Consider the following 27,932-nt stretch of genomic DNA (forward strand, 5'->3'; position numbering starts at 1 on the left):
TTTCGAGGCCCCTTCCCACCCAGGCTGCTCTAGGATTCTACGCTTCTTCAGTGGATCACTGTTTAATAACCCTTTGCTCTCTCTGCTTTGGAGCAAAGCGTCGGCAACGTTGCCTGCGAGGCGAGACATCAATTCCACCAGGCGCCACAGGCTTCTAAAACCTATGGTCTCCAGGCAGTCTCTCTGAACGTATAAGCCACAGCGAGCTTCTTCAAAATTAATTCCCCCGCCCCCCGGAGCGGGAACTCTTTCTAGATACCCGAGGCATTTTACACGGACAGAACAAGAGACCTTACCTAGCTCCACTCTTCAGTAAGCAAACACTGCACCAGTGCGGTTTCAAGGAACCATCACGTGCCCCTTTCCACCTCCTTCAGGTCAATCCTTTCCACCTCCTCCCGGGGAAGATTAAATAAGGGTGAAGCTCTGGGGTTACTGACACACCCCCATCACCAAACTTCACCTGACCGCTCGGGGCTATTGAAGGGACGAGGACTCCTCACGGTGGGCGTCTCAGGTGCCCGGGTAACGGAGCGTTCCAGGGCAACAAAGGATAGCCCTGCACGCCCACGCCCAATCTCCCTGTATTTGATAGCTGTTAAAGAAAGATGAAGTTGGCTGCATCCCTGCGCTGTAGCATCGGTTTGGGCTTGGGTCTGGGTGGGATGGATGGAGGCAACTTCCCCCGTAGCAGCCCTCGTAGCGCTGTGCTTTGTAGTCGTAGCTAGAAGGGTGTTGATAAGGCACCCGTGGTTTGGCTACTGCCGAGCAGTGCTCCCACAGCACCGCACCTGCCATTCAGGCCAATTGCTTGCTCCCACCATATCCCTCCTCTCCAGAAAAGGGATACCAACGGGGCCTTAGCCCACGGCCACTGATAAAGCGCTCCAACGGGAGGCGGATGCTTCCAACACATTGCGCTGTGCCCAAAGCACCCTTCGTGCGGCACGCCTGGAGCGTCACGTACAGTATTTTCTGAAGGTTCAGCAGCAGCCTACACCAGCTTTACGTGCGTTTGCGTACCCCTTCCAAAAAGCTAAGAGCTAGCTTCCTACACGACGCAGGAGACTGCGTGCTGGATCCAGCGTCACGCTTCAAATGACTGGGCGAGTCTTTCTCTAGCTCTAGAAGGCTGTTAAAGAGACTGACACGCTCCGCAATACTTACACCCCGGGGAGACCCCCTTTTAACTTGCAGAACTATTTCCCCTCAGTGAGACGCACGGGACGGAGTTGATATCCCCATGTTAAATCTTTATTGTGCAAATGCTGCTCAAAGCTTTTATTACCTCCCGCGGACACGCCTCGCCAAAGCTCAGACGTCAACGGTGGCTGGATCGACGGGCAACAGACGAAATCCATTCGGTGCCGATTTGTCCACCTGCAGCAACTCTTGCGCGGCAAGCATCTTAGCCAGGCGGCCAGCCCAAACGATGGCCGCCCGCAATATGTAGATGTACGCGAGAGGCGGACTGCCCACCCTCGGGCCCTTCATCCACAGCCACCCGGAATCCATCGCTCAGGCCCAGGCGAGCGGCACGCTTCTTGCCGACAGTCACCAAACGCCCAGGAAGCTGGAGAAGGAAGTACAAAACCATAAAGAACGAAAACTAAAAGCCACACACAACTTGGGGAGAGGGCAGGAAGGGAAGGAACGAAAGCAAGAGAACCACCCAGAGAAACCAGTTAGCCCCTTCCTACCAATTCAAGCCCCGTGCTTCAAATTACGGGACGGCCAGCCCGACGCCCACCCGCCTCCAACTGACATCGTCCATGCAAAGCTACAAAGACCGATCATGCACGCTGTGGGGGTGGGGAAAAAGCTATGCAGTCTTTTCCAAGCACTTCAAAACAGCCTCAGAAGCTGAGTTTGTCTCCAGCTTGAAGCACCCCCACCCCACCCCACCCCACCCCACCCCACCCCACCCCCAGCTCCGTTGTATCTTTGGGCAACATGAGCGACTCTGGTGGGAAACAAACTTTAGGCTGCCTTTTGCATGGGGCTACAGAGTCTTTGAAATTGACTTCTAGGGCTAAAAGGGGAAGCATCCAGCACCTCTCAACCAGCTTTGCCCTTCCTCGCCCCTGACCTGCCAAAACCCCCAAGCCCTCTCCTCCAGATTAGACAAAGTACTGCTACTCTTACTCTAAAGCACGACAGCAGGCAACAGACCGCGCTCCAAAACAACGCTGCATTTTGCACCGGAAGCGCGTACCCAGGGATGGGCGTTGCTTTATACGGCTACTTTGAGTCAAAAAGCTCAACTCCCTTCCAAGCTACAGGCTTGGAACTGTAGCACCAGAACCCCCCAAAATAGCCTACTGTGCCCTATCAAGAAGAAAAGGGGGGATGGGAAAGAGTCTATAGTCAATTAGGAACTAATTACCGCTACGGTTTAGCGTACAGAAACCTTCCACGGTACTTACGGATTGGCCAGAATCTTCTGCTTTAGATAACCTGATAATTGGCTCCGCGGGCATGACCAGGAAAAGCGGCGGGGCGTGGGCGGAAAGATCGAGGAACACAAGGCACTGGAGGGAGAGCAAAGAGTTAAACTGCAACTGGCTCCAGAGAAAGGCAATAGCTTAAGCAAAGCCATAGGCCCCACAGAACTCCTACAGAAGCAGATTGCCAGATACCCCAAACGCAAGCCGACACGTTGATTTTTCTTACGAGCTATTAATACTTTCCATAGGCAAAATACAACATCTTTACAGAGACCCCTCCGGAAGACGGATTCGGCCCGCACGATGATGGGGGCAAGGAGACGGGCTAGTACTTCACATCGGTGACCTCCCGGGCGTTTTCCTTTGGGTTGATCATGTCCTAAGCGCGATCTTTTCGGGACGGTGCAGTAGAGAGCGCCACAACCCAGAGAGGCCCCGTCCCTCCACCCACCCGCAGCAACGCCGCCTCCCGCCCTGCCGCCTTCCCGGGCACCGCGCAACGGGTCCTCGGCTCAGCGTGCCTACGAGCGCGGGGGGCGGGGGAGGGGGGGCAAGGGAAGAGGAACCGCGCACAGAGCAAAGCCGCCGCTACCTCCTCGTCGATGACGTAGGCGGCGGAACGCCTTCCGATGACCTTCCCGAAGACACCACCGGGCTGGACGGCCCGCGCCCCGAAAATCTCCTCGGCCACGACGACGCTCGCCGTCGCCCCCGCGCTTCCTCCACCCGGCCAGGCCCTCCGCGGCGCCCATTGGCTCGCCACATCGCTGCCGCCCGATCCCGCGTCTCGATTGGCTGTCTCGCCTGTCGTTTTCGCTTGACCCTTGGCGGGCCCGCCCTCCTCGACCTGGCGCTTGCCGGGGCTCAGGGAGTTTGCGTTGCCGCGGGGCGCGGAGGGATCCGACCTGGGCGCGGAGACAGAAGACGTTGGGCGTGCCGCCGCGGCGGGATCTGTGCCGCCTAGTGCCGCGACGCGATGGGCGCTCCACGAGGGCTCAGAAGAGGCCGCTCTGGCTAGAAGTACTCTTTCTCGTCAAGTCCACCCCAGACGTGCTGGCGCCTTTCCGGTGCTGCTCCCTCCAGTCAAATGACTGCTTTGGCCGGGCCGGGCCAGGCCAAAATAGGCCAGGTTTTAATATTCCAGAACGTTTCGCACAACCAACAGAAGTTGCTCTCAGCGGTTGCCTGAAAGCCCCGCTTCAGCTGCAGACGTCTCTAAGCTGCACGCCTCCTGGGAGAAAATAAAGTACAAAGTGTGTCCCCGGCACTGGTGGCTTGAGGGCTGGAGGGCGGATCAAAATCGGATTTGCGGTAAGCTGGGTAGGGCCTTGTAGCAACTTAGAGAAAGACAAGAGAATCAGTAAGTTTCTTTTATTATGCTTCTCTTTTCGGCGCCCGACACAAGTTGGATATTTCCAAAAGACTTGTATACCTTCAGAGAGTTTTGTGCAAGTTGATATTCAATAAATTATTTGTCTCAAATGACAGAGGTATATTGATATTTTGCATAAAAGCCTCGATGTTTTCTATCCTTACAGATGTTGTCTATCTAAAAGCGACAGAAGTATACAAAATGTCCAGATGTCTTCTATCTATACAAAAGGTTATGTAAGACTAACAGAAGTAAGCTACAGAAAAATCTTGTTATTTATTATCTATGGAAATGCTATTTGTCTAAATCTCTCCCCCTCCCTGCATTCCCGCTAATAACAGGTAGCTCCTTAGGCCTCTGGTACTCTGTTAAACTCTCTAAGATTTTTTTAAATGAAATTTTTGCTCATCACTTCCTCTCTTACTTCCTGTAGTATGTTCCTGTACTGTATTTGCTTAAAATAATGTCCTGTTTCCAGCTCATGCTTAAGTGTATCATTTTTATCCTTCTGGTATGATTCCATACCACTCGGTCTAGTACACACAACTGTCTTAATCAAAACTAACAGTAATACTATTCATAAAATAATCATTACAATTCCCAGCAACAACTTTTGAACCAGAAAATCTTGGGTATCCATGAGGTTAATTCATCTCAGAGGTCTGGAGATCCATATGATGTATCATCCTTGTTCACCTCATGTAATACTTTCCCTTGTTCCCTTATTTTTGTACATCAGTTTTAATTTGTCCTTACTTATCTACATAAGTGCAACAACTGGTGTTTATCAAGGTACACATCCCTCCCATTTCAGCTGTAATCATAACCAAAGCCAGATTCTGCACCATGTCTGCTACTGAGCAATGATATCTGAATCATCTTTCTCACACTGACAATTTTGGAAACCATTATCACATGTAGTCACCCAGACTAGTGGTCCCCAGGTACTATAGTTAGAAAGATTACTCCTAGAGAATCTAGTGCAGAAGTTGGTACATTGCATGTGTGGGATTAATGTTGAGAGATTGTTCTGGTGCTTTTTTGTAGTATGAATGAATCACACAATCACCAAGGTTGGAAGAGACCTCAAAGGTCATCAAGTCCAACCCGTCACCACAGACCTCATGACTAAACCATGGTACCAAGTGCCACATCCAATCCCCTCTTGAACACCTCCAGGGATGGTGACTCTACCACCTCCTTGGGCAGCCCATTCCAATGGCAAATGACTCAGTGAAGAATTTTCTCCTCACCTCGAGCCTAAACCTCCCCTGATGCAGCTTGAGACTGTGTCCCCTTGTTCTGATGCTGGTTGCTTGAGAGAAGAGACCAACCCCCTCCTGGCTACAACCACCCTTCAGGTAGTTGTAGAGGGCAATGAGGTCTCCCCTGAGCCTCCTCTTCTCTAGGCTAAACAATCCCAGCTCCCTCATCCTCTCCTCATAGGACTTGTGCTCAAGGCCTCTCACCAGCCTCGTTGCCCTTCTCTGGACACGTTCAAGTGTTTCAATGTCCTCCTTAAACTGAAGGGCCCAGAACTGGACACAGTACTCAAGGTGTGGCCTAACCAGTGCAGAGTACAGGGGCACAATGACTTCCCTGCTCCTGCTGGCCACACTATTCTTGATGCAGGCCAGGATGTATTAAATCCTGTGTGGAGGTTGTTGGTGGAGAAAACCTGTTGGTTGTGCAGGGTTTCTTCCCATGTAAATAAAGGTGTTGGTGGACTATGGCAGTGTGAGAAGTTCCAGCCCCACATTTGAAACAGGTAGAAAAAAATGGATCCTCTTGGGAGGATTTCTTAGGTTATTATGGCTCAAGACAAATGTAGTAGAAAGAAGGGGAGGGATTGTGAGAAATTGTTTTTAATATTTGGCTTTTGCAAGGGGAATTACTGGGGACCGTGAGGTTCGATCTTTGGGCTGATTGGTTGATTGTGATCTTTATTGTGTGGGGTTGTGTATTGTGAGAGAAAGGTGAGGCGCCAACATGTCGGAAGGATGGCCAGGTCAAAAGGGCAAGTTTTGTTCCAGCCCTGATGGAGAAGGGTGGGAATGTACTGGGGAAAGGTATGAATATGTGTGAATATGTATGTTTGACGTCTATATAAGTTCAACTCGTGTTGTTATGGGGCGCCTCTAGCAAACCAGATATGCACCCCGTACTGTTTTGCCTTTATTTTATGATAAAGTGGTTGTATTTAAAATTTAGCAGTGAGCTCGTTTCTCACAGCAGTGATTTCTTTCCTTGTTTGTTGCAAGTGTTTGTCCTCCCAGTATGTGAAGATGTTAGAAATGCCATGTAGAAATGTCTTTCCCTGTTTATCACACTATTTGTTACAGTGATGAGTGTCCCTATATGTGGAAATACGCAAATTTGGGGAGCATTGTTCAGGGTTGCTTGTCTTTGCATGTGGAAAAGATACAGGTTTTGGGAAAGCAGTGCCAGGAGTGCCCATCCTTGTATGTCAGGAAGGCTAAATGGGACAAGGGAAAAGCATGCACTGTGCAAGGGTTATTTTTCTGGGTAAATTCACCCCTCTCCCAATTGCCCCCATCTTGACAAAAAGATAACATACAAGGATGCTACCTGAAAAAGCATGCATGCATGAGGGAGAGCAATACTGGGCTGGGAAATCAGAAGTGGCCACCCTAGGAAGAAATACAGAGTACAGCACAGAGGTATTCTCCACCCCAAGTTTAGGGGGAAACTGTAAAGTCACTGCTCCCCTTGTAACACACACATAACAGAGGAGAAATGGATAACGTGAAACCAATCCCATATACCAAGAGAAGCAAGGATATAGATCCTAGCGTGTGTATACACACAGTACGCATGCGCTGTGTGCATGACGTGCTCACTCGGCTTCATTCGATCCTCACTCGGCTATTTCCGTCTCTTTGTTTTAAAGTCTGAGTTGGAATAGTGGAGATAAGATAGTATTTATTTTCTTTTTTCTTTGTCTCTTCCCCCCCCCCCCCCCCCCCCCCCCCCCCCCCCTTTCTTTTTTCCTTCTTTCTCCATTCTCTTCTTTTTGGAGAGGTTAGAGAAAAAAGAAAAATAAAGATAACTGGAAGGAAAAGAGGACGGGAATCCACCTCCTGAAGATTTCTGCTCCTCCTCCTTAGCGGCCGGGCACAGCGTTGCTCCTCTTCTGTCGCCGTTGCTGCCATTTGTTAACAGGTCAGTCTGACATCCTCTGGTGCTGGGGGGGGGGACGACAGACATGACGCGATACCGGTTCGGGTGGGAGTAGGCTGTGTTTGTACTTTCTGTGATGCAGAAAATGCACGTTATCGCCTCGGTGGGTTCGACGGTGTTTTAACAGCTACTGGCGGGTTTTTTTCGTGTTGGTTTTGTTGTTTTTCTCCTTAAATGCCCTTCCTTTTTTTGTGCTTAAAGGGTAGCTTTTGCTGCAGAAAAAAGGTATCTTTTCCTTTAAAAAATGCCTAAAAACTTCTCCTTCCACCTTCCCCTTCTGTTTTCATCCTTCCCTTTCCTATTCTAACCTTTAAATTGTCTGTTTTCTGGAGGAGTGGTAACGCTTTTTTCTTTCCGGATGCCTGGTCAGCGTGCTCCTGTATTCTTCTGATAGAGTCTTGTCCCCATTACTGTGGGTTGGCTTAAGTGTGTAACTCCGCAGGGTAAGAAGGAATGTTTGTGGTGAGGTGGTGATGGAGTTAGCATAAGAGCTCCCCGAGTCGCGTTTGGAGAGTTTCCTCCACCCCATTAATGGATTTCCACTGATTGAACCCCCGCTGTTGGGAGCAGGAGGGAATCCGTTTCTAGTCAGAATGGAGTGGGCGTATTCCTTGCTGAATTATTCGTTATATAGGTGTGGGGTTTCGATGCTGTATATGGTTTAGGTTTTCAAGTCCTGTGAGAAGTAGGAATTGAAGTAGCACTGGTAGATTAAAAAAGTAATGTTTGTGGGTTTTATTGTCCTTCTCCCCCCCCCGTGTTTGAACGGTGTAGTCTTCTACTAACAATTTCTGTTTGTCAATGAGTTGTGCTACAGAATAACGGTTGCAGTCGGTCTCTCGTTTCAAAAGTAATTGATGTTGCTTCAGAATATCCTATGAAAAAGGAAACAACCTTTTAATACTATGGCTGTATAATACATGGATGCCCTTTGCTAGTTCACACATATTTTTGTTTTGGGAAATGTATATTCCATAACTGTATGCATAGTCTCAAATAATTTATTTGGTTGGTTTTTTTCTCCTCTGGGTGTGAAATCTGGGTGACTGAGAAACCAAGATCTAGAAATTCTGTTCGATTACCCATGGGTGCTCTAGAATGGTATTTTTCAGGAGTCCTACATAATTGTCTACCTATGTTTCTTAGAATTAAAGTTGTGGATGGGAAGGTTAAAAAATAAATAGATGCTATTTAAACACAATATTTATTCTAACTTTGAAATATATGCATAACAATCCTTCTGGACTAAAGTAATATTAGACCAAAATATTAGACTCTCTAGGAAGCTACTTAAGGAATATATTAAAAATATTTATGTGGAAACTATATAGCCTCAAATGTGATTCTCAAATGTTGACTAGTTGGAAAAAAAAGTGAATTTGCTATGAGCAGTTTACCCCTTTTAGAAGGGCATAGTTTAAAAAAACAAACCAACCCCCAAAACCAAACAACCAAACAACCCCAAACAATTGCAAACAAAAAAGCCTCCCCCAAACACCCCCCTCCCCAGCTATTCATAATCAACCTGTCATTCCTCATTTGTGAATGATTTGTGCTATGTTTTGCAGAGGGGTAAAGAAATTAATTTCTTATGTGTGTTCTTAAAAATAAAAATAAGCATAAATTGATGGCTACATGAAGGTAGAGAAGGGCCCTAAATAAGTGTCTGAGACAGTATGGTGAGCTCAAAACTTGCTTGTTTTGAGTTAGCTTCAGTCATGTAGTAATGGCTGCCTCTTACCCAGTTAGACAGTGTGGAGTCAGCTGGGGAAAATGTTGAAAAGATTGTGAGTGAGAACTGGAGGTATCAAGGGGTATGTTAATGTTATGATGAAGGAAAGTAAAATCTTTAATGCGAAAGAAACTAGACCATTAGTTCTATTAGTCATAGAACAACTTGTTTGCACAGATGAAAAAAGGTTGAGTTTGTTTAAAGGAAATTAATGATATCCTCATATGTTTGAATTGCTTTTAACCATTTTTTGTTTTAACCTTGTGACTGACACTAAAAATGATGATATGTAAACCCACTTATTTTAGTGGCAGTAACTACCATTATTAGGTGAAATTGAGGATGTATTTGATTTGTGAATAGCGTAGTATGGTGGGAAACATTTGCTTGTGTGTTGGGGAATGTGCGCTGTGCTTAAGAGCAAATTTTTTTTCAGGTTAACTGCTGACTTGTGAACAGTGATTTGGTTCATAAATTAAACTGAGAATACCCCCTCCCCCCCTTTTTTCCACCCTTACGTATTGCCATAGTTTAGCCCTAGCTGGCAACTAAGCATCACACAGCTGCTTGCCTGCTGGTGGGATGGCAAAGAATTGCAAGGGTAGAAATGAGAAACTTGTGGGTTGAGATAAACACAGTTTAATAATGAAAAAGAAATTATAATAACGGTAAGGAAAAAAAGAGAGGAAAATAAAGCCCAGGAAAGACAGGTGATGCAAATGAAAACAGTCGCTCACCACCAATCGACTCTGTGAGCAGTGGTCCCCCTTCCAAACCCCCCCCTAGTTTTATTGCTGGACATGACATCATATGTTATGGAATATCCCTTTGGTCAGTTGAGATCAGCTGTGTCCCCTCTCAACTTCTCATTCACCCTCAGTCTACTCACTGTCAGGGCAATGTGAAGAGCAGAAAAGGCCTCGACTCTGTGTAAGCACTACTCAGCAACAACGAAAATATCTCTGTATTATTAAAACTGTTTTCAGCACAAATCCAAAACATAGCCTCATACTAGCTACTAGACAGTAATTGCATTAGTCCTTCTTGCTTCAGCATCATGCTAGCTGGTTAATCTCTGACTTTTAAATTTATTTTTATTTTTGTATGTGGTTTTAAAAACTTAATTTAATCCTCTTTTTTTGGAGGGGAGGGGCACACAAATATAACCTTGCCAGTTGTTAAACGTGTTAAGTGCTCAGCAATCCTAGAATATATTGTTCCCAAATGTAGGTACTTGCTGCTGTGTTCCACCCCATTCCCCTAAGGGGAAAAGTTTTTTTGGAAGCAGTAAGTGTGAATGCTTTCTTTATTGAATGAGGTATATAACTGGTGGGTTAACCCTATCTGGCTGCCAGGTGCCCACCAGGCCATGTTCTCACTCAGCAGGAGAGGGGGAGAAAATAAGATTAAAAGTTCATTGGTTGGGATAAGGACAGGGAGGTCGCTTGCCAATTACCATCACAGGCAAAATAGACTCAACTTGGGGAAGATTAACTTCTTGCCAATTAATATTGGAGTAGGATAGTGAGAAACAAAACTAAAAATGCCTTCCCCCCCTTCTTTGTAGGATTACCTTCACTCTTGACTCTTCTACTACCTCCTTCTGTGAAAGGTGATTTTGCCCCTGTACTTTGCTCTGGTGAGACCTCACCTGGAATACTGTGTCCAGCTCTAGGGCCCCCAACACAAGAGAGACATGGACCTACTGGAGCAGGTCCAGAGGAGGGCCAGGCCACCAAGATTATCAGAAGGCTGGAGCACCTCTCCTATAAAGACAGGCTGAAAGAATTTGGGTTATTTAGCCTGGAGAAAGCATGGCTCTGGGGAGACCTTATAGCTACATTTCAGTATCTGAAGGAGACCTACAGGGGGAGCTGCATGCCAGGCACTCCCGGAGCAGTGCTGCCGAGCAGCTGCTCCAAGCCACCCGCCAGGCGGCTGAGCAGGGGGCCGGCTGGCTTCTCGGTGGCTTTCCCCCGGGTCAGGCAGGGGACCCGCGGGGCAGGGCAAGGGCGCGGCGGTTTGGAGCGGCCGCTGGCGCACCTTGTAGCGGTTGTGGGAGACGGGGTTCGCCCGTACGTGAGTTTTTTATGCCATTGAGCTGGAGATTAGGGATGATCGGGTTGAATGCTTGTGGGCAAGAATTAGAGGGAAGACCGGCAGGGCAGACATCCTGGTTGGAGTATGTTATAGACCACCCAACCAGGAGGATGATGTTGATGAAGCATTCTATAGGCAGCTTAAGGTTGTCTCAAGATCTCCTGACCTTGTCCTCATGGTCGACGTCAACCTGCCTGACATCTGCTGGGATCTCAACACAGCAGAGAGGAGACAGTCTAGGGTGCATGGAGTCTTAGAGTGCATGCAGGACAGCTTCTTATCCCAGGTGCTGCATGAGCCTACCAGGGGCAAGGCTATGCTTGACCTCCTCTTCACCAACAGGGAAGGGCTGGTGGGTGATGTGGTGGTCGGAGGCTGTTTAGGGGCCAGTGACCACGAGATAATTGAATTTTCGGTATTCGGTCAAACTAAGAGGGGCAGCAAGAAGACCTCCACTCTGGACTTCCAGAGGGCGGAATTCAGGTTGCTCAAGGAAATAATTCAGAGGGTTCCTTGGGATAAAGCCCTTAAAAATAAAGGGGTCCAGGAGGGCTGGACCTGCTTCAAGAAAGAACTGTTGAAGGCGCAGAAACAGGCTGTGCCAATGTGCCGGAAGATGAGCCGCCGGGGCAGATGGCCAGCCTGGTTGGGTAATGAACTTTCAATAGAATTAAGGGAAAAAAAGAGGGTGTATCACCTTTGGAAGAAAGGTAAGGCAACCCATGGAATGTTTAAAGATGTTGCTAGGGCATGTAGGAAGAAAATTAGGGAGGCAAAAGCACATTTGGAGCTTAAACTGGCCTCTGATGTGAAGGACAACAAAAAGTCCTTCTATAAATATATTAATAGCAAGAGGAAGGGCAGGGACAACCTCCACTCCTTGGTTGACATGAAGGGAAATGTTGTATCACAGGATGAGGAAAAGGCAGAGGTACTTAACACCTTCTTTGCCTCAATTTTTACTAGCAGGACAGAACATCTACCAGACAGCTGGCCTGCAGAGCTGGCAGAAGGAGCCAGGGAGCTGCATAGTTTCCCTGTGTTCCATGAGCAAGTGATTGGAGTTCTCCTCAGCAGCTTGGATCCCCACAAGTCCATGGGACCAGATGGGATCCATCCTAGGGTGCTGAGAGAGCTGGCAGATGAGCTGGCCAAGCCACTCTCCATGATTTTTCATCAGTCCTGGCTCACTGGAGAGATCCCAGATGATTGGAAGCTGGCCAACGTGGTACCCATCCACAAGAAGGGCCGGTTGGATGAGCCAGGGAATTACAGGCCTGTCAGCCTGGCCTCAGTGCCAGGAAAGATTATGGAACAGGTCATCCTGAGTGCAATCACACAGCACTTAGAGGATGGCTAAGGGATCAGGTCCAGCCAGCATGGGTTTAGGAAGGGCAGGTCCTGCCTGACCAACCTGATCTCCTTCTATGATCAGGTGACCCGCCTGGTAGATGTGGGGAGGCCTGTGGATGTAGTCTACCTGGACCTCAGCAAGGCCTTTGACACCATTCCCCATAGCAAACTCCTGGCCAAGCTGTCAGCCCATGGCTTGGATGGGAGCACACTGCGATGGGATAGGAACTGGCTGGAGGGCCGAGCCCAGAGAGTGGTGGTGAATGGTGCCACATCCAGCTGGCAGCCAGTCACTAGTGGTGTGCCCCAAGGATCAGTACTGGGCCCCATGCTCTTTAACATCTTTATTGATGATCTGGACGAGGGCATTTGAGTCCATCATCAGTAAATTTGCTGCCGACACCAAGCTGGGGGCAGAAGTTGATCTGCTGGAGGGTGGAGAGGCTCTGCAGAGGGACCTCAATAGGCTGGACAGATGGGCAGCGTCCAACGGCATGGGATGTAACACATCCAAGTGCCGGGTTCTGCACATTGGCCACAACAACCCCATGCAGAGCTACAGGCTGGGGTCAGAGTGGCTGGAGAACAGCCAGGCAGAGAGGGACCTGGGGGTGCTGGTTGACGGTAGGCTGAACATGAGCCTGCAGTGTGCCCAGGCAGCTAAGAGGGCCAATGGCATCAGGAACAGTGTGTCCAGCAGGAGCAGGGAGGTCATTGTGCCCCTGTACACTGCACTGGTTAGGCTGCACCTCGAGTATTGTGTCCAGTTCTGGGCCCCCCAGTTTAGGAAGGATGTTGACTTGCTGGAACGAGTCCAGAGAAGAGCAACAAAGTTGGTGAGGGGTTTGGAACACAAGCCCTACGAGGAGAGGCTGAGAGAGCTGGGCTTGCTTAGCCTGGAGAAGAGGAGACTGAGGGGTGACCTTATTACTCTCTACAACTACTTGAAGGGAGGTTGTAGACAGACGGATGTTGGTCTCTTCTCCCAGGCAGCCAGTACCAGGACAAGAGGACACGGTCTCAGGCTGCACCAGGGGAGGTTCAGGCTAGATGTTAGGATAAAGTTCTATACAGAAAGAGTGATTACCCATTGGAATGGGCTGCCTGGGGAGGTGGTGGAGTCGCCGTCATTGGAGGTTTTCAGGAGAAGACTTGATGGGGTGCTTGGTGCTTGGGTTAGTTGTTTGGGTGGTGTTGGATTGGTTGATGGGTTGGACGCGATGATCTTGAAGGTCTCTTCCAACCTGGTTTATTCTATTCTATTCTATTCTATTCTAGGAAGGCTGGGGAGTGACTGTTTAGAAGGGCTTGTTGTGATAGGATGAGGGGCAATGGTTTTAAACTGGAGCTGGGTAGATTTACATTGGACATAAGGAGGAAGTTCTTTACAATGAGAGTGGTAAAACACTGGAACAAGCTGGCCAGAGATGTGGTTGAGGCCCTTTTACTGGAGACATTCAAGATCAGACTCGATGTGGCCCTGGGCAGCCTGATCTAGTTGGATGTCTTACTGCAGGGGGGTTGGACAAGATGACCTTTTAGGGTCCCTTTCAACACACTGCAGTCTGTGAATCTCTGCTGCTCTTTTTCCATCACACTGTTCCCCTGCTCCAGCATGGGGCCCCTCGCACAGAATACAGTCCTTCCAGACCTGTTCCAATATGAGCCCTTTCCATCCCTTTCCATGGGGTACAGTCCTTCAGGAACAGACTGCTCCAGCATGGATCCCCACAGACTGCACTTTCTGGCAGAAACCCTGCTCCTCCATGGGTTGTGATTCCTGCCAGGAGCCTACTCCAGCTTGGGGTCTTCCATGGGCTACAGTGTAGGTATCTGCTCCAATGTAGCGTTTGGTGGGCTGCAGAGAGACAACCTGCATCACCAATAGTCTTTTTCCATGGGCTGTAGGGGAATCTCTACTCCAGCACCTGGAGCACCTCCTCCCCTTCCTTCTTCAATGACCTTGGTGTCTGCAGGGTTGTTTCTCTTGCATTTTTCTCACTTCTTCACAGCTGCTGTATAGGGTGGGGTTGTTTTTTGGTTGGGTTTTGAGGGGGTTTTGTTTGGGTTTTTTTGGACCCTTTAAAAAAATGCTGTCACAGAGACACTGCTAGGTTTGCTGACTGGCTCAGCTTTGGCCAGCAATGGATCCATCTTGGAGCTGGCTGGAAGTGGTTCTGTCTGACAAGGGAGCAGCCTTTGGTATTGTCTCAGTATTCACAGTATTCACAGTATAACCAAGGTTGGAAGAGACCCCAAGGATCATCAAGTCCAACCGGTCCCAACAGACCCCACAACTAGACCATGGCACCAAGTGCCATGTCCAATCTCCCCTTGAACACCTCCAGGGACGGTGACTCCACCACCTCCCTGGGCAGCCCATTCCAATGACGAATGACTCGCTCGGTGAAGAACTTTTTCCTCACCTCGAGTCTAAACCTCCCCTGGCACAGCTTGAGACTGTGTCCTCTTGTTCTGGTGCTGGTTGCCTGGGAGAAGAGACCAACCCCTTCCTGTCTACAATCACCTTTCAGGTAGTTGTAGAGGGCAATGAGGTCACCCCTGAGCCTCCTCTTCTCCAGGCTAAACAATCCCAGCTCCCTCAGCCTCTCCTCATAGGGCTTGTGCTCAAGGCCTCTCACCAGCCTTGTTGCCCTTCTCTGGACACGCTCAAGTGTCTCGATGTCCTTCTTAAACTGAGGGGCCCAGAACTGGACACAGTACTCAAGGTGTGGCCTAACCAATGCAGAGTACAGGGGCACAATGACCTCCCTGCTCCTGCTGGCCACACTATTCCTAATACAGGCCAGGATGCCATTGGCCCTCTTGGCCACCTGGGCACACTGCTGGCTCATGTTTAGGCGGCTGTCGATCAGCACCCCCAGGTCCCTCTCTGTTTGGCAGCTCTCCAGCCACTCTGACCCCAGCCTGTAGCTCTGCATGGGGTTGCCGTGGCCAAAGTGCAGCACCTGGCACTTGGACTTGTTAAATGCCATGCCATTAGACTCTGCCCATCTGTCCAGTCGGTCGAGGTCCCTCTGCAGAGCCTTTCTACCCTCTAACTGACTAACATCCATTCCCAACTTGGTGTCATCTGCAAACTTGCTGATGACTGACTCAACCCCCTCATCCAGATCATCAATGAAGATGTTAAAGAGGATGGGGCTCAGCACCGATCCCTGGGGGATGCCACTGGTGACTGGCCGCCAGCTGGATGTGGCACCATTCACCACCACTCTCTGGGCTCGTCCCTCCAGCCAGTTCCTAACCCAGCACAGAGTGTTGTGGTCCAAACCACGAGCTGACAGCTTAGCCAGCAGTTTACTGTGGGGGACGGTGTCAAAGGCCTTGCTGAAGTCCAGGTAGACTACATCCACAGGCCTCCCCACGTCCACCAGACAGGTCACCTGATCATAGAAGGAGATCAGGTTGGAGAGGCAGGACCTGCCCTTCCTAAATCCATGTTGGCTGGACCTGAGCCCTTGGCCATCCTTCAGGTGCGCAGTTATTGCCTCCAGGATAATCTGTTCCATCACTTTCCCTGGCACTGAGGTCAGGCTGACTGGCCTGTAGTTTCCGGGTTCCTCCATCCGTCCCTTCTTGTGGATGGGCACCACATTGGCCAGTTTCCAGTCATCTGGGACCTCTCCAGTGAGCCAGGACTGGAGGAAAATGATGGAGAGCGGCTTGGCCAGCTCATCTGCCAGCTCTCTCAGCACCCGAGGATGGATCCCATCTGGTCCCATGGACTTGTGGGTGTCCAAGTGGCTCAGCAGGTCCCGAACTAATTCCTCATGGATTTCTGGGGCATTACACTGCTCCCCGACCCTATTACCCAGCTCAGGAGGCCACTCATCCTGGACTCCTACCTTGCTGTTAAACATCGAGGCAAAGAAGGCGTTCAGGACCTCAGCCTTTTCCTCATCTTCTGTCACCGTGTTCCCCTCCAGGTCCAGTAAGGAGTGGAGGTTCTTCTTGCCCTTCTTTTTAGCGTTGATATATTTGTAAAATTGCTTTTTATTGTCTTTGACAGAGGTGGCCAGTTTCAGTTCCAACTGGGCCTTTGCCTCTCTAATTTTATTCCTACATAATCTAACCACTTCCTTGAACATACCTCGAGAAGCCTTCCCCTCCTTCCAAAGGTGATACAGCCTCTTTTTTTCCCTTAATTCCTCGAGGAGCTGCCTGCTCATCCAGGCCAGTCGCCTTCCCTGCCGGCTCATCTTTCGGCACATGGGAACTGCCAGTTCCTGTGCCTTCAAGAGCTCCTTTTTGAAGTAGGTCTCACAGAAGCCACCCCGTAAGCCACCCCTTGCTACCAGAACTTTGCCATGTAACCCCAATAATCTTTCCCACAGCCATGGACAAAGGGAGCTCCTGCCACCACCTGCCCTCTCTGTGTGAGACAACTCAAAACATAGTTTCCCATTCATGGGCCTATCAGCAAGCTCTTCCAGTTCCTGTGGTCTTTGGAGGGGGGGGTTCACATAGTGTTTGCATCCTCAGCAAGTTTGCATATGGCACCAAGCTGTGTGGTCTGGTTGACATGCTGGAGGGAAGGGATGCCATCCAGAGGGACTTGGACAATCTTGAGAGGTGGGCCCAAACCAACCTCATGAAGTTCAAGAAGGCCAAGTGCAAGGTCCTACATCTGGGTCGAAGCAATCCCAAGCACAAATATAAGCCAGGTGAGGAATGGCTTGAAAGCAGTCTCAAGGAGGAGGACTTGGTGGTGTCAGTTGATGAAACACTCAACATGAGCCAGCAATGTGTGCTTGCAGCTCAGGCAGCCAAACGTATTCTGGGCTGCATCAAAAGAAGTGTTACCAGCAGGATGAGTGAGGTGATTCTTCCCTTCTACTCTGCTCTTATGAGACCCCACCTGGAGTACTGCATCCAGTTCTGGTGTCTCCAGCATAAGAAGGACATGGAACTGCCAGAGTGGGTCCTGAGGAAGGCCATGAAGATGATCAGAGGGCTGGAGCACCTCCCCTATTGGGATAAGGCCCTATTGGGACTGCTCATCCTGGAGAAGAGAAAGCTCCAGGGAGGCTTTATAGTGGCCTTCTAGTACCTTAAAGGGGCCTACAAGAAAGCCAGGAAAGGACTTTTTAAGGACTTGTAGTGATAGGCTGAGAGAGAATGGATTGAAGCTTGAGGAGAGAGAGAAGGGGTGGAAGTGTTCCCCTCTATGTAAAGTGGATAGAGTGTGAAGAGTTGTCACTAAAGAATAGCCATGAGCAGGTTGAAAGTGATGGGTAGGTATTAAGGGTTGGGACAACAAAGGGAGCCTTGTGGTAGGAGTCTACTACAGGCTGCCTGATCAAGCAGAGCCTACTGATGAAGCCTTCTTACTCCAGCTTGAGGAGACATTGTGATCACAGGTTCTCATCCTTCTAGGGGATTTTAACCATCCTGAAATCTGTTGGAAAAGTAGCATGGTAAGCTGTAGGCAATTCAGGAGGCTCTTAGAGTGCCTAGATGACAACTTAAGACAAGAAATTAACAGCCCTACACAAGGTGATGCAAAGGCAGCCTGGACAGCAGCAATCATATGATAGTGCAGTTCAATGTCCTAAGGGGTATGAAGCCCATGAGAAGCGTAGTTAGGACTCTAAATTTTAGGAAAGACACCTTACAGCTTTTCAAAGAGTTAGTAAATAGGACCCTGTGGGAAACAGCCCTTAGGGACAAGGGAGTGGAACAGAGCTGGCAGATCTTTAAGGATGCTCTCTATAGAGCACAAGAGATCTCAATCCCCACGTGTAAGAAATTGAGCAAGGAAGGCAAGAGACCATCATGGCTGAGCTGTGACCTGCTGGTCAAACTAAAAGGCAAGTCAGGGCTACACAGGAAATGGAAGAAGGGACAGCCATCCTTGGAAGAGTGTAGGGATGAGGTGAGGAAGGCCAAGGCACAGCTGGAACTAAACTTGGCAAGGGATGTAAAGAAAAACAAGAAAGGCTTCTACAGGTACTTTAACCAGAAATGGAAGGTTAAAGAAAGCATCCCCCCCCAATGAGCAACAGTGGGGAACTAGTATCAATGGATGAGGAGAAGGCTGAGATTCTCAAAAAATTTTGCCTCAGTCTTTACTGACAACCCCTCTCCTCATTGCTCTCGTGTTGATGGACCACAAGTTGGAGACCAGGGAGACAAAGTCCTTCCCATTGTGAGGACAAGGTGCGTGATCATCTGAGGAACCTGAAGATATGCAAATCTATGGGGCCTGATGAAATGCATCCCAGAGTCCTGAGGGAACTAGCTGATGTAGTTGCCAAGCCCTTCTCCATGATATTTAAAAAGTCCTGGCAGTTAGGTGAAGTCCTTGGGGACTGGAAGAAAGGAAACATTACACCTGCTTTTAAAAAGGGAGAAAAGAGTGCTGCCATACCAGGGAACTATCATCCTGTCAGCCTCACCTCTGTGCCTGGGAAGATCATGGAACAGATCCTCCTAGATGACATGCTAAGGCACATGGAGGACAGGGAGGTGTTGTTAAATTATGTAGGAGAAAAATTAGAGAGGCAAAGGCCCAGTTAGAACTTAAGCTGGCCACCTCTGTGAAAGATAATAAAAAGTATTTTTACAAATATATTAATGCTAAAAAGAGGGGCAAGAAGAACCTCCACTCCTTATTGGACCTGGAGGGGAACACTGTGACTGAAGATGAGGAAAAGGCTGAGGTCCTGAATACCTTCTTTGCCTCAATTTTTAACAGTAAGGCAGGAGGAGTTCAGGACAAGTGGCCTCCTGAGCTGGGTGATGGGGTCAGGGAGCAGTGTATTGCCCCGGAAATCCATGAGGAATTAGTTTGGGACCTGCTGAGCCACTTGGACACTCACAAGTCCATGGGACCGGATGGGATCCATCCTAGGGTGCTGGCAGATGAGCTGGCCAAGCCGCTCTCCATCATTTTTCACCAGTGCTGGATCACTGGAGAGGTCCCAGATGACTGAAAACTGGCCAATGTGATCCCCATCCACAAGAAGGGTCAGATAGAGGAACCTGGAAACTACAGGCCAGTCAGCCTGACCTCAGTGCCAGGGAAAATTATGGAGCAGATTATCTTGGCAACAATAACTGTGCACCTGAAGGATGGCCAAGGGCTCAGGTCCAGCCAACATGGATTTAGGAAGGGCAGGTCCTGCCTCTCCAACCTGATCTCCTTCTAAGATCAGGTGACCCGTCTGGTGGATGTGGAGAGGCCTGTGGATGTGGTCTACCTGGACTTCAGCAAGGCCTTTGACACTGTCCCCCACAGCAAACTCCCGACCAAGCTATCAGCCCATGGCTCGGACAGGAGCACTCTGTGCTGGGTTAGGAACTGGCTGGAGGGCCGAGCCCAGAGAGTGGTGGTGAATGGTGCCACATCCAGCTGGCAGCCAGTCACTAGTGGTGTGCCCCAGGGATCGGTGCTGAGCCCCATCCTCTTTAACATCTTCATTGATGATCTGGATGAGGGGGTTGAGTCAGTCATCAGCAAGTTTGCAGATGACACCAAGTTGGGAGCAGGTGTTTATCTGTTAGAGGGCAGAAGGGCTCTGCAGAGGGACCTCGACCTACTGGACAGATGGGCAGAGTCCAACAGGATGGCATTCAACAAATCCAAGTGCCTGGTGATGCACTTTGGCCACAACAACCCCATGCAGAGCTATAAGCTGGGGTCGGAGTGGCTGGAGAGCTGCCAAACAGAAAGGGACCTGGGGGTGCTGATTGACAGCCGCCTAAACATGAGCTGGCAGTGTGGCCAGGTGGCCAAGAGGGCCAATGGCATCTTAGCCTGCATTAGGAATAGTGTGGCCAGCAGGAGCAGGGAAGTCATTGTGCCCCTGTACTCAGCACTGGTTAGGCCGCACCTTGAGTACTGTGTCCAGTTCTGGGCCCCTCAGTTTAAGAAGGACATTGAAACACTTGAGCGTGTCCAGAGAAGGGCAACGAGGCTGGTGAGAGGCCTTGAGTACAAGCCCTATGAGGAGAGGCTGAGGGAGCTGGGATTGTTTAGCCTGGAGAAGAGGAGTCTCAGGGGAGACCTCATTGCTGTCTACAACTACGTGAAGGGTGGTTGTAGCCAGGAGCGGGTTGGTCTCTTCTCTCAAGCAACCAGCACCAGAACAAGGGGACACAGTCTAAAGCTGCACCAGGGGAAGTTTAGGCTCAAGGTGAGGAGATAGTTCTTCACTGAGAGAGTCGTTCGCCATTGGAATGGGCTGCCCAGGGAGGTGGTGGAGTCACCATCCCTGGAGGTGTTCAAGAGGGGATTGGATGTGGCACTTGGTGCCATGGTCTAGTCATGAGGTCTGTGGTGACAGGTTGGACTTGATGATCTTTGAGGTCTCTTCCAACCTTGGTGATTGTGTGAATTGGCACAGAAGTAAAGAATGTCATTAAAGCACCATCGTGGTACAATGTGGACCTTAGTTTTAGCAATTTTACTTGCAAGTTGAAACATTGATAGACCCTTCTAGATAACATTTACTGTTAAACAGGAGACTGCTGCCCTCTTGCTTTCTAATTGATGTTAGCAATGCTTTGACTTTATTAATAAACTCTGTGTATGTTCATTTGTCTTAAGTGTAGAATCATAGAACTGTTGAGGTTGGAAGAGACTCCTGTGATCATCAAGTCCAACCACTTGCCTAGAGCTCACAATCCCACCACTACTGCTTAGCTGTTAGCACTAAACCTTGTTCCTGAGCATCACATCCACACAACTTTTAAATACCTCCAGGAATGGTGACTCCACCAGTTCCTTGGGCAGCCTGTTCCAATGCCTGAGAACCCATTCTGTGAAGAAAATTTCCCTAATATCCATCCTGAACCTCCCTTGGCCATACTTGAGGCTGTTTCCTCTTGTCCTGTCACTTGTTACATGTGAGAAGAGACTGACCCCTACCTCACTTCAGCCTCCTTTGAGATAGTTGTAGAGGGTCATGAGGTCTCCCCTCAGCTTCCTCTTCGGAAGACTAGAGAACCCCAGTTCCCTCAGATGTTCACAGATGTTCCTCATAGGACTTGTATTCAAAGCCCATCACCAGCTTAGTTGCTCTTCTTTGGACATGCTCCAGCACCTCAGTGTCCTTCTTGTAGTGAGGGGCCCAAAACTGAACACATTTTTCAAGGTGTGGCCTCACCAGTGCTGAGTAGAGTAGGACAATCACATCCCTAGACCTGCTGGCCGCACTGTTCTGGATACAAGCCAGGATGCCACTGGCCTTCTTGACCACCTGAGAACACTGCTAGCTCATATTCAGCCAGCCCTTAATCAACACCCCCAGGTTCCTCACCACTGAGCAGCTCTCCAGCCATTTCCTCAAGCCTGTAATGTTGCATGGGGTTGTGGCCCAAGCACAACACTCAACACTTGACCTTATTGAATCTCATACTGTTGGACTCAGCCCATCTATCCAGTTTGTCCAGATGTCTCTGAAGAGCCTTCCTGCCCTCCAGCAGATTGACATGCCCACCTAACTTGGTGTTATTAACAAATGTACTAAGGGTGTACTCAATCTCTGCATCCAAATCCTTGATAAAGATGTTAAACAGAACTGCCCCCAGTACTGAGCCATGGGGAACATCACTCGTAACTGGCTGCCAACTGGATTTAAATCCATTCACCACAACTCTCTGGGCCTGGCTGTTCAGCCAGTTTTTTTTACTCAACATAGCATGTATTCAAGCTGTGATCAGTCATATTCTCCATGAGGATGCTGTGGGAAAATGTGTCAAAGACCTTACTAAAGTCAAGGTAGATACCATTTTGACACCCTTTCTCTCATCCACCAGGCAGGTCACCTTGTTATAGAAGGAGATCAGATTGGTCAAACAAGACTTGCCCTTCATAAATCCATGTCGCAAGAAGGGGTCGACAACGATCAATATGATCCACGAAATCCAACTTTATTGAGCATCAGACACTTCTTATATACAGTAGCCTAGCTGCCAGCCCCACCTTCTGCAGTTAAACATCCTACTTTCCCATCCTGATGAGATAATCACAAGAATTCTGTTTTACATTCTTCTTTACTTGTTATCGCCTGTAAGGGCGTAGTGACCTTGCTTTGGTATCTTGTTATCCTTTGCAGGCAGCTGCAAGCACAGTTACAAGGCCATGGTGGCCTGGCTGCATCAGGACACTAGCTTACTGTGAGCAGTAAATAACAAGATGGAGTCCGGCCTACATACTCTGTTCAAACCATTGTTCCGTAGAACCATGTCTTTGCAAGCCATTCTGCAACAATTCCCCCGGTTTTTGTTTGTTTGTTTGTTTGTTTTGTGTTGTTGTTTTTTTTTTTGTTTTTTTTTTTTTTTACAAATAAGGCCTTAAGGGTTATTCTTTGAACACTTTACATAATTCAATCAGGCTTAACAATAATCAAAATTAATACAGTAATACCTAAAAACCTTAAAACTTCTTTTATCAATTGTATAACCCACTGTCTACAAGCTCAAACAAAATTTGTTACTGCCTGTCATGTTGGCCCATGTCACCCATACAGGGCACGGTGCTTAAGTTGAACTGGTTAGAATGTTCTAACAGCGTTGGCATAACACATGGTCAAAGATAACAGACATTGTAAAGAAGAACTTAGATCTTAATAGTTCCAATCTTTACATTTCACTTATTGACAGAGAAGACTTGATTATGCCTGAACACATTGCACACAGAGATTAAGACACAAATGCAATCCTTAGCACTATCTTTACAATCTGCTTTAGGGGTATGTTGCATCTTTATTTTCTCTAGGATGGTCAAAAATCATCAATTGTTTAATGGCAGCAAGATTTCTTTAATCTGTAAAGGTAGATCTGGCCAGGCTCTAGCTTCACAGGCAGAAATCTGCAGGCAAACCGCAAGAGCAAAAAGCTTCATTGCTTTGCCCAATATAAAATTACACAAAATAACGTGTTTTGCTCATCCTAGTAATTCCAATCTCTTAACATCCATGCAACAGTTAAGCAGTCACGACACTCAGTTAGAAGTTAGATGCTTTCTGTTGACATCTTGGGTCATCGTGACAGTCGTTGAGGTCAGTGCTAAGCAGGTTTGCTGGTTGTCATTTCATGACAGTTGTGCTGTGTGTCTTGTGGTGAGAGGGTTACAGCACTTCTAGGGTTGATGTTTCTAGGGTTACAGCATCTCTAGGGTTACCATGAGCTAATTTTTTTCTGCTATGGGGGTATTCTCTCTATTCCCCCCCCTTTTTTTTGTTTTGGTTCAATTTTTGTTTGGCGAAATGTAAAGATGAAACTTTATCCTCTAGGATGTCTGCATTCAGAGGCACACTTAGTTAACAAGAGAGAAGACAAAGTTATCAAACAACCATAATATTCAGTCCTAATTCACATGGTGCCATGGTACATTCTTCTGAATGGCGTTTGTGATCCCAGATGATCGATGTTCAGCTTCATGGGAAATGCAGTTTCCTCACAGTCTTGATTCTTCTGCCATTGTTTATTGCGATGAATGCAGGTAGCGGGAAAGAAGGCTTGAGGCGACCTACTTGTCATTTGTTTTTAAAATTTATTTCTTGTCTACTTTCCTAATTATTATTTGTATTCTGTCATTGTAATTTTAAATCTGTATTTTAATTTGTTATTCTAATCGCGTTTTTATTTTTATTTTTTTTTTAATCTAGTATTTAATCTTTTTTTTGTTTGATCTTACACTCTTCAATTTTTTTTTTTGCATGTTTAGTTCATTTAATCTATTTTCTATTTTTATTTTGTATTTTTGCCTTTTTATTATATTTGTAACCTGCTTTTCTATTAATTCCTTTTATTATTATTGTGCATTTTAACTTTCTTGATGTCTTCTTTTTATAGAGTTTTTGTTTTAATCTAGTAGTCTTGATAATCCTTATTTTTTATTTATTACTAGCAATTTTTACGCTTTTGTTAACAGCTATTTTGTCAGCAATCCTTATGATTTTTTAGCTTGTCATATTTTGGTTTTAATATTTTTATTTTTATTGTTGCTCTTCTTGTTTATTATTCTGGTATTCAGTACTTTATTCTGTTATTTAGTACTCTATTTTTTGTATCCAGAGTTTTTGTACCTGTTATTTTTTGTGTGTTTAAACTTTTTCTTTGCACTTGTTACCCTTTTTTTTTGTTCACTTTTTTTTTCTTTTTTTTTTTTTTGTAGTATATGTCTAAGAAAGAAATCTAAAAACCTTACATTAGCTAAAGAATACCTTAGAAAATGAATACCTATTCACTACAAACCTTAACATTATTACAATATTACATGGAGCTCCTTTGAAATGCCTAGGCAGACACAAAAACAAAGACAAGAGGGTTCGAACCAAAAGAAAATCTCACAAGGTGAACTCATCATTAAGTACTCACACCTCAGTACAACCACTATGCATTAATTACCCACAAGTACTAAATGCATACCATTCATCATTGTTATTACAAAAGCTTAGCAAAACTCTAAATAGCAAATCTCTGAAAGACATTACAACCAGAAATGAGAAAATTAGCACTGTTGCTTTAAATCAGAGCACAGTTGCGGCTAAAGCCACTGGGAAGGGGGGGTTGCTGGTGCGAGCCTCTGCGGGGGAAAGGGGCGGGGGCCGGGCAAGCGGGCGCCGCTGGGCTGCTGCTGCTGTCGGTGCCGCCGGTATCAGTGGTGCGTCAGCCGGTACTGCCTTGGTCGGAGCCGTTGGTATCCGCGGGGGCCGGCAGGGCTGGCGGGCGGGGTGCGGTGGTAAGAACGCCGTCACCGCGAGCCCCCAAGCGCTCCGCTGTTTCTCAGAGGGGCCGTAAAACAAAGTCGGCGCTGCTTGAATCCCTCGCTGCCGGTGTTGTGGTCCTCCGAGAGCTGCCTTTTCTCGGCTTTTTCCCCGCTGGGTGCAGACGGCAGTGGTGGCTAGCAAAACGCGATGTGGCCGCCGCAAGATGTATCGGGGGCGGCCCCGGTCGATCGGTCGATACTTTGAAACACATCGTCCGGCTGCAACTCGTCCTGACAACTTTGCTGTAACTGCAGCAGCCATTCGCTGTTCTAGTTTATATTTCTTAATACAGTTTATGCATTCTCGCCACGGCTTTTGCAGCTTGATAGTGACACAGTCCCACAGTCTGTTTCCATAGTCTCTCCAAACAAGTTTCATCAAAATAACTATCTCCGCTAGGGAAATCCCCTAAAGCGGATCCATGGGCCAAAAGCCCAGGAATTACTTTGGGCGATATCTGCGCCTTACGCTTTTCTAAAAAGCATTGAAATAAGGAGAGCGCTGCCTCTTGTTCCATATTCACCGACGTCCGCGAACTTCAGTGCCGCCATCCGTTACCCGTCGGTGTCCGCTGCTCCTTTCCTCAGGCCCGCCGATGCCGGCCCGCCCGGGTTTACCGTCGGCCTGCCGACTCTGCCCCTTTTTCCTCTTCCCGATTTGGTTGTAATTTTTGCCGTGCCTGAATAGCAGCTTTTTGTTCTGCAGCATGCTGATCGAGTGTTACCATAAGCGCTGTCCATGGCTTAATATTCTTCTTAGCAGCCTTATCATCATCTATACTTTTCATCCATAAATCTTGTCCTAATTCCTTCCACAGTGTTCTATCAAAAACATCTTTGGGATCTTTAAAATATCCCAACTTCTCAGCATATTCTAACAAAGGCTCTAATTCTTTCTTTAAATCAATGCCTTTAATATTTCACTTTTCTAAAAAGCACTTGAGTAATACGCTGCCTGCCTGCCCATATTAGCATTAGTACCTGTGCACACAGTCTCTATATCAGCAGTTCCAGGTCTACAGCGTCTTCGGCTCCCAGGCTGTCCTCCTTCTCTTTGTCCGAGTGATCAACCTCCGGTACTGCTATCCCGGGCCGGCTTCTTGCCTCCGCGCTCATGAACGTACACTTAGTCCTTGAGGAACCTTCAGACTTCTCTGTGAGTCTATGACCCTCTCTGTGGGGTCGAACCCTCTCTGTGGGGTCCCTTGTTCAGGCGCCATTTGTCGCAAGAAGGGGTCAGCAACGATCAATATGATCCACGAAATCCAACTTTATTGAGCATCAGACACTTCTTATATACAGTAGCCTAGCTGCCAGCCCCACCTTCTGCGGTTAAACATCCTACTTTCCCATCCTGATGAGATAATCACAAGAATTCTGTTTTACATTCTTCTTTACTTGTTATCACCTGTAAGGGCGTAGTGACCTTGCTTTGGTATCTTGTTATCCTTTGCAGGCAGCTGCAAGCACAGCTACAAGGCCATGGTGGCCTGGCTGCATCAACACACTAGCTTACTGTGAGCAGTAAATAACAAGATGGAGTCCGGCCTACATACTCTGCTCAAACCATTGTTCCGTAGAACCATGTCTTTGCAAGCCATTCTGCAACAAATCCATGTTGACTGGGCCAAAATGTCTTCTTGTCCCATGCATTAGTAATCTCTAACTTGATCTTCCTCTACAGTGGGTAATGCTTTACTCTCCCTAGACATTGCCCGTAGACTCAGAAACCTGAGGGAAAACCTTACCAATGAAAACTGAGGCAGATACATACATAGAATACATAGAATACATAGAATAAACCAGGTTGGAAGAGACCTTCAAGATCATCGCGTCCAACCCATCAACCAATCCAACACCACCCAAACAACTAACCCACGGCACCAAGCACCCCATCAAGTCTTCTCCTGAAAACCTCCAGTGATGGTGACTCCACCACCTCCCCAGGCAGCCCATTCCAATGGGCAATCACTCTTTCTGTATAGAACTTTTTCCTAACATCTAGCCTGAACCTCCCCTGGTGCAGCCTGAGACTGTGTCCTCTTGTTCTGGTACTGCTTGCCTGGGAGAAGAGACCAACATCCGTCTGTCTACAACCTCCCTTCAGGTAGTTGTAGAGAGTAATAAGGTCACCCCTGAATCTCCTCTTCTCCAGGCTAAGCAAGCCCAGCTCCCTCAGCCTCTCCTCGTAGGGCTTATGTTCCAAACTCCTCACCAACTTTGTTGCTCTTCTCTGGACTCGTTCCAGCAAGTCAACATCCTTCCTAAACTGAGGGGCCCAGAACTGGACACAGTACTCGAGGTGCGGCCTAACCAGTGCAGTGTACAGGGGCAGAATGACCTCCCTGCTCCTGCTGGACACACTGTTCCTGATGCAGGCCAGGATGCCATTGGCCCTCTTGGCTGCCTGGGCACACTGCAGGCTCATGTTCAGTCTACCGTCAACCAGCACCCCCAGGTCCCTCTCTGCCTGGCTGTTCTCCAGCCACTCTGACCCCAGCTTGTAGCTCTGCATGGGGTTGTTGTGGCCAATGTGCAGAACCCGGCACTTGGATGTGTTACATCTCATGCCGTTGGATTCTGCCCATCTGTCCATCCTGTCGAGGTCTCTCTGCAGAGCCTCTCTACCCTCCAGCAGATCAACTCCTGCCCCCAGCTTGGTGTCGTCAGCAAATTTACTGATGATGGACTCAATGTCCTCGTCCAGATCATCAATAAAGATGTTAAAGAGCATCCTCTGCCCCTGTTGAGTTTGGGCCCATGTTTTTTCTTAGCTTTTCTTTTACTGCCAATGTACTTAGAGAAGCTCTTATTGTTGCACTTCGCATCCCTCAGTAGTTGCAACTCCACTAAGCTTTGGCTATCCAAACTCCATCCCTGTGTACTTCGGTAATGTCTCCATATTCCTCTTGGGTAGCTCATTCTTCAGGTCCAATTTCTGTGTAGCTCTTCTTTGCATTTGAGTTCAGTCAGGAGTTCCTTGTT

The 27,932-nt window shown here is 48.0% G+C and overlaps 1 protein-coding gene across 1 annotated transcript; it reads right to left on the bottom strand.

The window, feature by feature from the left end:
* Window positions 1–1,213: 1,213 nt before the first annotated feature.
* On the bottom strand, window positions 1,214–25,499 carry LOC128899640 (uncharacterized). Its single transcript, XM_054179259.1, has 5 exons — window positions 25,417–25,499; window positions 10,619–10,795; window positions 3,040–3,472; window positions 2,427–2,531; window positions 1,214–1,573 (listed from the first exon to the last, which is right to left on the bottom strand). Exons 1-5 carry the CDS (start codon window positions 25,497–25,499, stop codon window positions 1,409–1,411), a joined length of 963 nt encoding a protein of 320 aa, XP_054035234.1. The 3' UTR covers window positions 1,214–1,408.
* Between the last annotated feature and the right edge of the window lie 2,433 nt (window positions 25,500–27,932).

Source organism: Dryobates pubescens (genome assembly GCF_014839835.1).
Source record: "Dryobates pubescens isolate bDryPub1 chromosome W unlocalized genomic scaffold, bDryPub1.pri SUPER_W_unloc_1, whole genome shotgun sequence".
Taxonomy (NCBI): domain Eukaryota; kingdom Metazoa; phylum Chordata; class Aves; order Piciformes; family Picidae; genus Dryobates; species Dryobates pubescens.

Excerpts from the sequence above, each read along its gene's own strand:
- LOC128899640 (XM_054179259.1), bottom strand. The coding sequence starts at position 25,499 with ATGGCGGCACTGAAGTTCGCGGACGTCGGTGAATATGGAACAAGAGGC. Across the intron at positions 3,473-10,618 it reads CCTGGCATGCAGCTCCCCCT|AGTACTTCTAGCCAGAGCGG; the intron begins GTAGGTCTCCTT and ends TTGACGAGAAAG. Across the intron at positions 2,532-3,039 it reads CCTACGTCATCGACGAGGAG|TGCCTTGTGTTCCTCGATCT; the intron begins GTAGCGGCGGCT and ends CTCTCCCTCCAG.